Source organism: Oryza glaberrima, chromosome 1 (assembly GCF_000147395.1).
Source record: "Oryza glaberrima chromosome 1, OglaRS2, whole genome shotgun sequence".
NCBI lineage: Eukaryota > Viridiplantae > Streptophyta > Magnoliopsida > Poales > Poaceae > Oryza > Oryza glaberrima.
This window is the reverse complement of record NC_068326.1, coordinates 12,984,175-12,997,132: the sequence shown is the minus strand read 5'-3', so window position 1 is coordinate 12,997,132 and position 12,958 is coordinate 12,984,175. Positions and strand designations below refer to the sequence as shown.

Below are 12,958 nucleotides of genomic sequence, written 5' to 3'. Positions count from 1 at the left end.
CCTATGATATTTGTGGTGCTGATCAAAGGGAAATGTTTGTTAATTCTTTGCGCACTCCTACATGTCGCTTTGCATGGCTTAAGAAGAAGTATGAAGTGAAGTACGGAAATTAGTTGAATGTGGTGTGGCCATGAATTGTATCCCTTTAATCAAGTTATGTCAATGCATTTCAGAACTATCATGTGTTTGAAATATATGTTTGTATGAATTAAATTTAATCCTGAACAATTATATTCATGAATGTTGATATATCTGTGTTATAATAATTTCGATGACAATACAAGGGTAGTATTGTCTATCTACCTCCTATCCTCTCTTTCAGGATTTCTAGAGCTGAACAAGTTAGCCAAACACTTTTAGACCATCTACAACTCCTGGTGGAGCTAGCTCCCACCAGAGTTGGAGTTTAAAGTTAGTAGTTGGGAGCTGGAGCTCTACCAAACAGGGCCTAGCTGTGTACTTTTGAGGAGTTGGGAACCCCTTCCCTTCGCACACAAAACATAGCAACAGATCAACGCATAGTTAATTATGTGTTAGCTTAAAAAATTGAAAACTGAATTAAAACGATTTTTACATCATATTTTCTATTTTTTAAAAGAATACAATGTTTAGTAGTTTAGGAAATATGCGCGTGCTAAATGAGGGAGTGAGGGTGGGAGCCTCAAATCAAGAACACAGGTCTTAAAAAATGCAAAGGTTCCGGATCTGTAGTTCTGTACTTTTTTTTTTTCTGTACTGTGAATAATGATTAGCAGGTTGTATTGGGAACGAAGCGATTTGCCATCAAGGTACTTTTCTCTGAAAGGTTTAGTTCCAGGTGTACTGTGTAATTAACCAAGCTGATTTTTTGCCTATTTGAAGTTGAAGGCTTGATCGTTGCATTCGACCTGTCAATCATACTTGAATGCCTTTAGTCCCAGCAAATTGACCATCTGTTTGTACACAGTTTTGAACCAAGCTTGGATGGTTAAGGTGGTGGTTGACAGGTTGTTGTACTCTACCCTGGTTTGACGTCTTGTGTGTCACATTGATACAACGAATTCTTTCAGAGGTTCAGGGTATATATGTGGAAAAAAATGTTTATAGTGACTGTTAATCTTAAAATCTGATTATGTAATCTATTTATTCATTGGTTTTCATATAGAGTGGTCGAGTGTCCCGTGTCTAAACTGACTTTATATTCGTTTTAGGAAAAAGGAATTGCTTGTATGTTTTTATTGGTTTAAATAGTTAATCTCAATATTCTGTAGAATATATCATAGTAACACGAATCTAAACAATCAATATTTGATTATACTTCCTCTAATTTTTTATATGACGTTGGCTAATTCAAATTTATACCAGCTAACGTTATACATATACGTATGGAGATAGTATTTTTAGAACGGATATATCATAGCTCAAATGGCACGGCAGAATTCTCCTAAATCGGTACTTGATTATGCATTTTTAAGTTTATGACAGACACTTTGACAAATTCAACCAACGAGAAATAAAGAAACAGTCTTCCATCGGGCAGCTGCTGCGTTGGGTCAGCTATACCGTTTGTGAAAGTAGTATAGGGTAGTAAAAATTCAACGAAACGATATTTTTTTTCCTCCCTTACCCGACAAAACGGCCAAACCCAACCGCCTACCATAAAAGAAAGCCCCCCGATCCCCCGCAGCATCCGTCCGTCCGTCCCCGATCCAACGGCCGATCCAGCTTCACGCGCTTTCGGTCGCCATAATTACGCAGGCCGCCATCGTCGTCGTCGTCTTCGTCGTCGCCATTATCCCCATTTCTCCCGTATCCTCTCTCTCTCTCTCTCTCTCTCTTCTCGAGCGCGGCGGCGGTGTGGGAGGAGGAGGAGGGCCAGCGGCAGCAGTAGCGGCGACGACGCGATGATGATGACGCGGGCCTCGATGGGGGCGATGGAAGGCGCGGCGGTGGACGAGGTGGTGCGACGCCTCGTGGAGGGCGGGCGCGGGGGCAGGCAGGTGCAGCTGTCGGAGGCGGAGATCCGGCAGCTCTGCGTCGAGGCGAAGCGGGTGCTCCTGTCGCAGCCGAACCTCCTGCGCATCCACGCCCCCGTCAAGATCTGCGGTGAGCGACGCCCCCTCCCCTTCCCAACTCTAGCCCTGATTCGTGTTCGATTTGGCGCGTGAGGGTTTGCGCATTTCCGGGGCGGAATTCCGCGATTCCGATTGTTGAGGTTGGGTTTGTTTTTGGGGTTGTTGCGTCTGCGCCGCCGCTGCGTTCGTGGGGTGGGCGATTAGGGGCAAATGCTGCGTACATGCCTCTCCGGTTCGTTAGCAAATTAGCTGTTTCCTAGGAAGACCTGGTAAAAGTAATTATTCAGAAGAAAAATTGAAAGAAAGAACCGGTACTGTAATTTTTCCCAATTCAAATGGTTGAATTGTTCCTGGTTGGTGCTTGTTCGTGGTGGTCAATGGTCGGAATTGGTACGGTCTTTATACACTTTTGGTGCACTTGTTGTTCTCTTCTTTTACATTTCTGGAAGAGAGGAAACCACGTATTTTTTTTGTTAGCCTGCCGGCCCTTTCACTGGATTTGTGCTGACTGGTTACTGAAGGTTTGAAATGTTAGCATTTCAGCAAACTGTCGGACCATCTGTTACTTTGGGCATTGAGAGAGAATCCTGTTGGCGAAGTCTGTTGATTGGTATTGGAGGTGGTAGTGTTCCTTCATTGTAAGGAACACCACATTCCTTTTTTTCCCCTTTGGCTTTTATAGATTATTATTAACTTCAGAAAGTCCAGAGACGTGGCTGAATTGATGGGTAGAGATTTGTTTGAACCAGAGAATAAGGTAATGGTGACCAAAGTAAAGGTTGGAGACTTGGCATGTACGCAGTATATGAGTGTAAATTGTGAGATGCAAAGAAGATCTGGGAATTGCATTTTATGCACAATATGTTGTTTGAGTCCAATCTTTTGAGTTATGTTCTGTGTCACGTCAATCTTCAGAGTGTTATATCATTGTTCTTCAGATTAAGGAAGAAGTAGTCTGACATGAGGTTCCTTGCATAAATTAAATTTGCTCACTGCTATATCCAAGGTGAGGAAAAAAAGTGCAAAATTACCCAATAAAAACAATTTGTGCTTGCTTGCATAGTGTGGATATGACCCAAGCTCTTTGGGTTGCTGGTCTGGAACATGAATTAGTTCCCAATCCGAAGGGATTGGGTTAAAGCCCTCCTTACATGAAGAAGCCTAATGGTTTAGGGCCCCTTTGATTTGTAGGAAAAACCTAGGAATTTTAGAGGATTTCAGTCCTATAGAAAAATTTCCTATGAAGGCCTTTGAAACAAAAGATTGAATCCTATCCTATCCTTTGAAATTCCTATGGAATGGACGATCTTATAAATATTTTGGAGGAAACTTAGCAAGAGGTCCAACCTCTTGGAAAATTTCCTTTGAGTCTATCTCTCTCATCCAATTTCTGTGTTTTTCTTGCGGTCCAATCAAACGATATTTCCTGTGTTTTTCATGCGTTTTGCAGTCCTTTGTTTTGCATTTGCATGCCTATCAGCATATTGTGTTTTTCCTGTTCCTCCATTTTTTCATTCCTACTCAAAGGGCCCTACTGTGTGTGGCTTTGTTAAGTTCCACATCGTTATTTAGATGTTCTATACCTGGGGGGGCTCAGGTTAATTTTTTCCTCTACTAAAGTGCAACTTCTAATATAGTTCCATGCTGCATCCTTTCTTTTCAATTTTCATGCAACCCAGTTTAACAGCTTATTTAAGATTCATAATGTTAATTTGGTTTCAAAATGGTCAAGCTTTTTTGGTGATGCTACAACAGTAACAGTAATGTAGTCTTATTCACAGGCAAAAGCTATAAATGCTGTGTTTCATTCAGACAAATGAAATTGCAAAAACACTCATCGATTCATGGACTGTTATAGTTTACATCTTTGAGATTTGGCAATAGCTTGCGTAGCTGAATTAGTAATGTTGTACCATAGGGATGGTGAATACAAACGTCAAATTGGAAAAACTGACCCTTTGACAACCTACAGCATGTAATTAGCTCCATTTCATTCTAAGTTTATTATGTTCTGAGGTGTTTTTATTGATATTCTATATCGTTTGCTTTCAAGTCCTCACTAAAGTGATCTGGAATTCTACATGCATACGTACGGATGAATTCTTTGTATCTTTTGCACGCTAGCACCATGTCGATGTGTTGCAAAGGATACCACCTAAAGATACAAATAAGTCTAAGATGTAAAATGCCATAAATAATTCAATATACTCAAATCGATACTTACATTACTATATGGTACTCATCTATATACAATTTTTTTATATAAACATACGATGATACAAACAACACATACATACCTACATAGTTACAGTCAGAAAAGATCTAATATTCTAATGAGTAGAACCTACATCATCCTCCAATTCCCTCTTCTAATGTGTAAGATAAAATAAGATCTATTGACATTTTATTATCATTGGTCGTATCTGCATATTTGAACTTACCACAGTACATAATTTACCATATTTTTAACTCGTGTTGTGGTTCAGAATTTGCTATTAAAGAACATTCATTTGCATGCAGGTGATATCCATGGGCAATTTGTTGATCTTCTGAGGCTGTTTGATTTGGGCGGTTATCCTCCAACTTCCACTTATCTTTTCCTTGGAGATTATGTGGACAGAGGCAAACAAAGCTTGGAAACCATATGCTTGCTTCTGGCATACAAAGTGAAGTATCCTGATAAGATTTTCCTGTTAAGGGGAAACCATGAAGATGCGAAAATTAACAGAGTGTATGGTTTCTATGATGAATGTAAGAGGCGATTCAATGTTCGACTGTGGAAGATTTTCTGTGATTGCTTCAACTGCTTGCCTATGGCAGCACTCATTGACGATAAGATACTCTGCATGCATGGTGGCCTCTCACCTGAACTGAATAGCTTGGATCAAATAAAGGATATCGAGAGGCCCAGTGAGATTCCTGACTATGGTCTTTTGTGTGATTTAGTTTGGTCTGATCCTAGTCCTGACTCAGAAGGGTGGGGGGAGAGTGACAGAGGTGTTTCCTGCACTTTTGGTGCAGATAAGCTTGTAGAATTTTTGGAGAAGAATGATCTTGATCTTATATGCCGCGCTCATCAGGTAAGCACTAATTATTTTGATCTTTATTTTGTCTGTTGAGATCTATATAACAATTTCAGCATGAATGTCTTTAGGTTGTTGAGGATGGCTACGAGTTCTTTGCGCAAAGGAGATTAGTGACAATCTTTTCAGCTCCAAACTATTGTGGGGAATTTGATAATGCGGGTGCTCTGTTGAGCATAGATGAAAGTTTAATGTGTTCTTTTCAAATCTTGAAGCCAAATGATACGGGGGCTCCACATTCAAGGAAACCAACTTCAAACAAGGTAAAATATCAAGTTTAAATTACTTCATCTCTTCATAAGCTAGCATAGTGGACAACTGAAGTTTTTTATTTATCCTCTTGAAATGTTTATTGGAAAGTACATATCACTTGATAAAAAAAAACTTCAGTACCATTTCTTACGTGTTTTAGATCGTATTGACATGTCTGTATGTCACTAGTTGCTTTATGAGCGTGGGTCCATAGCCCGGACCCATATTATCTTTTGTCATTCTGACAAGTAGTTAGGCTAAATCCCTAGGTTTCATTGGATAGCTAGAGTAACGAACTTGAAATTAGCTCTCAATTTGCATGAATTTATGGTTGCCACTGGATTGTGACTTGGCATTAATGCTGTGCGTATGGCTACATTTGTGTCAAATTTATTTTAAAATCAAATTGTGTTAACTGTTAAATTGAAGTTAGTATACAAATTGCATGGACTTACCACTAACCCCATTTTTTGTAGTTTGATGGAAATACTAAAATATAATTTATAGATGCTTGAAGTCTCAGTCCGCTAGTATTTTTAACCCAGTAACAAAATATTCTGGCAGTATACGCAACACGATGATTGGTTATCTTGAAATGTAACTGAAATGAGTAGGCATGCTTGTCTTTTGGAATTTATTTGACCTGGGCACTAACGTAGTCATATATTTTAATTGGCTCGCGATGTTCCATCAATAGAATTGAACCTGTTAATTGACCTTTTCTTAATGAGCTCTTACCTGTTTTTGTTCATGCTTTGGTCCTTAGTTTTTCATGGCACAGTCGTTTTTTTTTTGCAAGGTAAATCACCCTGCAGTTATATGCGATTTTCACTGGTTCTGATGCTTGTTTGCCCACTTTTTTGACAGACCCCAAAAACTGGAAACGCTTAACTTATATTATATCAAGCTACAAAGCATAATTGTTGTCAGCCCGAAGGGGGTGATCTCTTTTATGTCTCGGATCCACCAGGGCATGGCATTAGCCTTCTCCAGCCAATATCATTTCCTCCTTGAGTGGCATGCTCTCCGCTGCTCGCTGGATATGTGTTGACTCCACAGGCGGTACTGCATTGTTGTACAGCAGCAGTCTATCTGACTCAGCAGCTCATTCATTCTGATCCTCTTTTTTTTTGTTTATCTTGCCGCTGCAATGTTTGGCGGCACAATGTGTTTTGTCGTGGATGCAGTAGTTCCTCTTTTTGTTAGTTTCTTAGTGTGGTTTCTTTGCCTGGTTGCTGTGAGCTGTGTTTGCTTATGTATCATCTTAATTAGATCATGAGATATATGCTTGGTGGAATTGTGTAACCCGTTTTCTGTTTCACTCCGACGAGCAATTGAGCTTCGAATTAGATATGCCCTCCATGCTCAGTCCATTGTGGAGTGGGAAAAAATGGGCAAAAAATGTGACACGTATTACCCCAAAAAGAGAAAGGGCATGTTTAGATTATAGCTAAAATAAACCTTACCAAGTTTTAGCAAATGCTTGTTAAAATTTTGACAGGATTTTTTATGTATTGACCAAATTTAGCAACAAACTAAACGTAGATTTTTTTGACGACTTTGCTAAAAAAAAATGGTATGATTGAAAATGGTTTTAAAGTGAACAGGAAAAAAAAAAGCACTGGACACTGGGGAAGGACCCAATATCGAATTTATTAAGAAAGAGGGTGAGCGTGGGTCGCGGAGAGCACACGGAGTCTAACGCGGGTCGGCTGCACCATGCCATCTGGGCAGCGCTCTCTCTAAAAAAAAAAAATCATTTTACCATTTGATTGAAATTTAAACCTGGTGAGACACTCAAGATTAATGTGGATGGAGCATGTCATCACTCATGAAGGGATGATTCAGGGTCTGATTGTAGCAGGAGCCGGTAAAATCCCATATATCTGATGGACGCTTTTCATTCCGAAACTGCAGGCTGTAGCGCTCATGGTCGTAATTGATGCGGCGGCGAAGAAGGCATAATGCATGTGGAGCTGAAAACTGACTCTGATGTTGATGCAAGCTATGAGATGGACGAATTTGGCTACTACAGGAGGTCTTCTACACGAAATTAAAGATTCTTTTAGTGTTAATCACTGTTCAATGTAAGTCATGTAACAAAGTAGCCCATGCTTTGGCTGCTTATGGATGTAGTTGTTCTTAGCTTATCGGTTCAGTTGTTATAGTATCCCTCCAGGATTTGGTCTCTGGAGATTCTGCCGCACATGGTATGATGGAATTCGTATTCCCTTCCGGAAGGGACTAACTATAAATATGACGATATATTTTTAGGAAAAAAAAAAGTCAGTTGTTAACAAGCCGGCAACACAGTAAAGAGACATTTTGGATGGCAAAACGGTTCGATTAAATTTTCTACTACATAATATTTAGCAAAAATATAATCTAGATGGTTTTACGAATTCATATGAACAAGTTTCAATCAAGTTTTAATTTTTTATGCATCTATAGAAATTTACATCAAAATTACACTGTAATATAACTTTGGTGTAACTAAAGTGCAATTGTGCTGTAATTTTAACCAAACCGAATCAAACTAAACCAAACCTGCAAACCATAATGTATGCATGGAAACCTGTACAAAGATAACTACTGCTTGTGCGCAAGTAGCTCCAGTACTAAACACTGACAGAAGAATGCATAATATCAATTTTCTGTGACATTGCTAAAAAGAATGAACGGATTCAAACGTAAATGTCCAATAGCCTGATTTGCTATTCTGAATTTGATGCACAGGCATCCAGCTATCTCCCATCAAAATTTGCATTGGACCGTGGTATCAAATATGTTCCGCTCCATGCCATCACCCTATAGCTCAAATAATGAGTACATACATAGTCTAATTGAGTTGAGTAGCTCAAAAGTAACATACCGAGATATTTTGTTTGTCAGGTACAACTTGCACCTTCTTTTTGGTGGGATGCTGCTTATCAAGCCAATTTTTCACTCCTTGTGCTACTCTTTTGAGTTTCTTTTTTCTTCAGACATGCAGTATGCAAAGAGCCATTTGCTTCTTCAGATGCAAGTTCACCTAATTGTCTATTACTTCCTCCGTTTCACAATATAAGTCATTCTAGCATTTCCTACATTCATATTGCTGTTAATCTATCTCATTAACATCAATATGAATATGGAAAATGTTAGAATGACTTACATTGTGAAACAGAGGGAACAGGTGTTTTTTTCTTCAACTTCTTTCCTCAGGCTCTCTATAACACTGTCCACTAGTGTGCTGTACTCTTCAGATTCAATAGCTCGAGTAGCTATACTAAGGAACTTGTGAACAAGAAACTTCAAGTGGCACCTATTGTCCAAACCGGGGTCTTTTATCCATAACAGTTCTCAATAGTACCGACTCATGCTTCTCAAGTCCATCGCTTCAAAATATAGCACTCTGGCAAAGACTTAAAATTTATCACACCAAGGATTTTCAAAGCTTGACTGCGCATTATTCCCATTCTTTCAAATTGTCCATAGGTGCACAAGGCCTGTTGCTCTGCATAATTGCCTAAAACTTTGCACTCCTCTTCAAATGTTGACCCTTCATCAGGAGCCCCAATTGCGACAATTAATTCATTATGTTCCGATGCCTTGATGTTTCAAATATACAAGGTGTGTAAACATTATTTTTTATGAAGAATGAATCGATTTACCATCTATCATCTATTTAGATTGTCGTTTTTCTAGATTTCTTTGGAGGTCCATACAGTTTTATTTGGATTATATCCTCCGCATAGTATATCTCACATGTTCGGGAATTGGGCTATGTGTGTTAATAAAAAAAATAAGGAACTTATTATTGTAGGAGCTTCCCCTATATGCTAGGCTCTCTAGCTTAGTAGAAATGATATGATTTTTGATAAATCACTATCAAAATCTTATTTGCAGGTACTTTCCCGGGCAACTTATTAGCTTCGTGGTTGGGCTCGATTACAAAGGCATGATGAAGATATCAAACTAATAAATGAAGCATGTCGTAAACTTGAGTTGACAATTATACACCATTTCGTCAACTTCGGCTGGAGATTCACAAATAGAATTAAGTAATTGTGGGTTCTTTATCTTGTATTGGTGTTTATTAGTTTGTGTTTGTTTTATATTATATCAGTGTGTGCTGAGATTATTCTTGTGTGAATTTTGTAATAATAGCTGTAGCTCGTTGAACAAAGGCCGGAATGTTATTCCATTTATTAAAAAAAGCACCAATATAGGAACTCTTATTTTAATTCTAGGCAATTTCTTTCTTGCTTCATATTCTACATCTACACTAGAAAAAACATTTTTACATGCGACCAAAAGTAATTTTTCCAGTTGGAGGGGAGGACCGCCTGCAGACCAACGACTGCGAAAATCGATTTTCGCAGTCGGGGCAATGGACCGCCTGCGAAAATCCAATGAAAAAACAAAAAAAAATCGCCTCGCCATCGCCGCCCTCCCCCGGCCTCCCTTCGGCCGGATTTGGGAGGGGAGGGGAGGGGAGCTGCCGCCGCTGCACCGGGAGCAGTCGTCGTCGTCCACGCGCCTCGCCCCCACCGCCCTCCGGCCGGATCTGGGAGGGGAGGGGAGGGGATCCGCCGCCGCCGCACCGGGAATCACCGACGTTGCCGTCCACGCGCGCGCCTCGCCGCCGCCGCCCTCCCCCGGCCTTCCTCCGGCCGGATCTGGGAGGGGAGGGGAGGGGAGCCGCCGACATCGCTGTCCACGCCGCCGCTGCTGCCGCCACCCTCCCCCGGCCTCCCTCCAGCCAGATCTAGGAGGGGAGGGGAGGGGAGCCGCCGCCACCGCCGCACCGGGAGCCGCCGACGTCACTGTCCACACCGCCGCCACCGCCGCGTCCGTGCCGCCGGTGGAGGGGGGGAGGGGAGGGGAGGGGGAGAGAGAGTTGAGAAGCCGGTGGAGGGAGAGAGAGAGTTGAGAAGATAAGTGTTGAGTGGTGGGGAGGGGTTGGAGGAGTAGATAAGTATCAAATTTTTTTTGGTAGGTATGATTTTTGCAGGTGGACCACATAAGGTTCGCCTGAGCAAATAGATTTTCGCAAGCGCCGCTTAGGTGGTCCGCCTACGAAAATCATTTTTGCAGGCGTCGGATAGCGAACTTCACCCCAATTTATATTTTTGTAGGCGGTCATTTGGCTCCAAGGGTCATGCCCGCCTGCGAAAAAAAGACCCCCACGTCGAGAAAATGCTTTTTCTAGTAGTGCTAGTTCGTTGTCTCGTTTTTCTTTGATAACTCTTTCGAGATTATTCAAAAAACGAATAATGTCAAGATCAGACTTCAGATAGTTTTTTCAAGTTATTATTTAAGCTCTTAGTTGAAAACATTTAGTGACACCTTCACCATCTTTTGTTTTGCTGTGTGAAGCTCAAAAATCAATTGCTACGAGGACTCAACACATGTGTTGTTGCTATAGATTTCGCCAGTTTTACAAGTAATGTACAACTCCTATTTTAAACACGTGCATCTTATGTTACTAGTAATCGTGCACGTGCAATGCACGTTGTGATCAATATAAATTGAATTGAGCATATTATAAGCACATAATCTGTTTATCTACATGTATTGTGTAAATATCATCCTTGTCTAAAATATGGTATATGTAAGTTCCGGTAGTTCATAACCTATAATGATTAATAAAATATCTATCATACAAAGTACTTTTGATATGAACACATTGGTGATAAACAGGGAAAAAAAGTATGCCTCAATTTCAAATCACACCAGGTGAAATAATCACTCAGTGTAAGTATGTCCCCGAAAAACATGATATAGATAATGTTCTACTACTTAATACTACAAAGGGTACACGGCACCAATGTCGGCAAATTAAATGCTTGAAAATAAGGCCTAATTCCTGTTGTTTCATCGATGAGCAAGCATCACAGCAAAGTTGATCAATCACTTTATGCAAGACCTACGTAACCTCATTGAGTAATGTCAACATCACTTCAGCTACTTATCACAGCATGAGACGCCCCATTACAAGTCCTGTTAACAGATTTCTCCATTAGATTTTGAAGAAAGTTAAGGCAAAAGCCTCTGAAAATTTAGTAACAATGTGTATCATAATAGTCAATACGGTGGGTACGTTTATTTAGCGAGGCAACTTGGTGCGCTCAATCATGCCAAAATTCCCTCATTTAGTCAAGACGAGGCTTGCTGCAAGCTTGAAAACGCATTGTAAATCAAATAGAACCTGTACAGTATATTCTCTAATTTTCAAGTCACTATCGGTAATATCAGAAGCTATGGGGTACTGTCTAGTTGTTGGGCTTGGGCACATCCAATGTCTTGTTTGTTCTAACAAGTTCAATAGTATGGCCATGGCACCTGCATAACCGTTCAAGAAGATGCAAACAGCTTAAAGACAATCTGCTCCTATCAGAACCAAGAGATTAATTCACAACAAAAAATTGTGTTTCACAACAAAAAATTATCTGAAGAAAGAAGTTTTTGTCTAAAAAAAGGATTAATTCAACTAAGGATAGGTAGAAACTTCAGAATTCAGATTTTACTTCTTAAGCCAACTGCCCAACTTCATTTGTTCTGAACATTTATTTTTTTACTATTAAAAGTTGAAAAGCACACTGGAAACATTTGATATGTGAAACAAGAGTAGGTTAGTGGACCAAGAAATTATGTTTACCTCCACTATCCACTGCTCTGGATGCCCTGTATCCGATCTTTCTCTACCTAGCGCAACAGGAGCATTCAACTCGTTTTGGCAGACAACAGCAGCAATTGTACATGCGTGCGTTGGTGCTCAAGGGCAATCAAGACGTGAATAGATTTGTAAAGCCTGAATAACAAATTAAAATCTCAAATTGAAAAAACAATTACTTACCACCAGCCATCGTCACTGCCATCAATCCCGTGTTGGTCGCTGTCCCATGGCAACTCCATCCTCTGTATCCTTGGGATCTGCTGCTATTCATGGAGGAAGGGATGAGCCGTGGGGTGGTGGAGCACCGTTGTTTCTATGTCATGGGGTGGAACAGGGGCAGGGCACATGACGCTCCATCGCATATTGGAGCCTTGGGGAGCCTTGGAGAGCCCCGGGGGGGGGGGGGGGGGGGGGGGGGGGGGGAGGGTGGGTGGGGGGGGGACACCTAAGAGGAAATCATCCTCATCAGCCACCACAAGGCAGGTCCAGTATTGCAAAGGTCATGTCCCTAAACTTTTGCTGCACATAAACAAGTTATATAGATTGAAGACTACAAGGCATAAAACACAGTTACTTTCAATCACTTTCCATTTTCACTGTGAGTTCTAAGTTGTTCCAGAAAGGCCATGATGATGTTGCTATTAGGAATGTTAGATTAAAAATGTATGCCCAGTAGGTGTTTTTATTAAATGGCACTGAAACAATTTAGATGTGATTTCAGCATACGTTTGTGTGATCAAACCCTTTAATTTTGTATGTCTAACTGTATCGGTTGATGAATTTTCAAGAAAATCCATTGAATAGTGTTCATAATTTTTCTACAATCCACGGTTGAAATAATTGTAGTCTTCAACCTATATAACAAATAACAATAATCTTTTGCCCTGTGGGATTTCAATCCTTACACT

The 12,958-nt window shown here is 40.4% G+C and overlaps 1 protein-coding gene and 1 long non-coding RNA gene across 3 annotated transcripts; one reads left to right on the top strand and one right to left on the bottom strand.

The window, feature by feature from the left end:
• Positions 1–1,748: 1,748 nt before the first annotated feature.
• LOC127753680 (serine/threonine-protein phosphatase PP1-like) lies at positions 1,749–6,710 on the top strand. Its single transcript, XM_052279097.1, has 4 exons — positions 1,749–2,085; positions 4,575–5,134; positions 5,209–5,400; positions 6,257–6,710. Exons 1-4 carry the CDS (start codon positions 1,884–1,886, stop codon positions 6,278–6,280), a joined length of 978 nt encoding a protein of 325 aa, XP_052135057.1. The 5' UTR covers positions 1,749–1,883; the 3' UTR covers positions 6,281–6,710.
• A 4,357-nt stretch (positions 6,711–11,067) lies between these two features.
• LOC127760556 (uncharacterized) lies at positions 11,068–12,467 on the bottom strand. 2 transcript variants are annotated; one of them, XR_008015106.1, is made up of 2 exons: positions 12,033–12,467; positions 11,068–11,716 (listed from the first exon to the last, which is right to left on the bottom strand). It is a non-coding gene; the product is annotated as an uncharacterized LOC127760556 (long non-coding RNA). The 2 variants fall into 2 exon arrangements; XR_008015107.1 differs by having other exon boundaries at positions 11,068–11,374.
• Between the last annotated feature and the right edge of the window lie 491 nt (positions 12,468–12,958).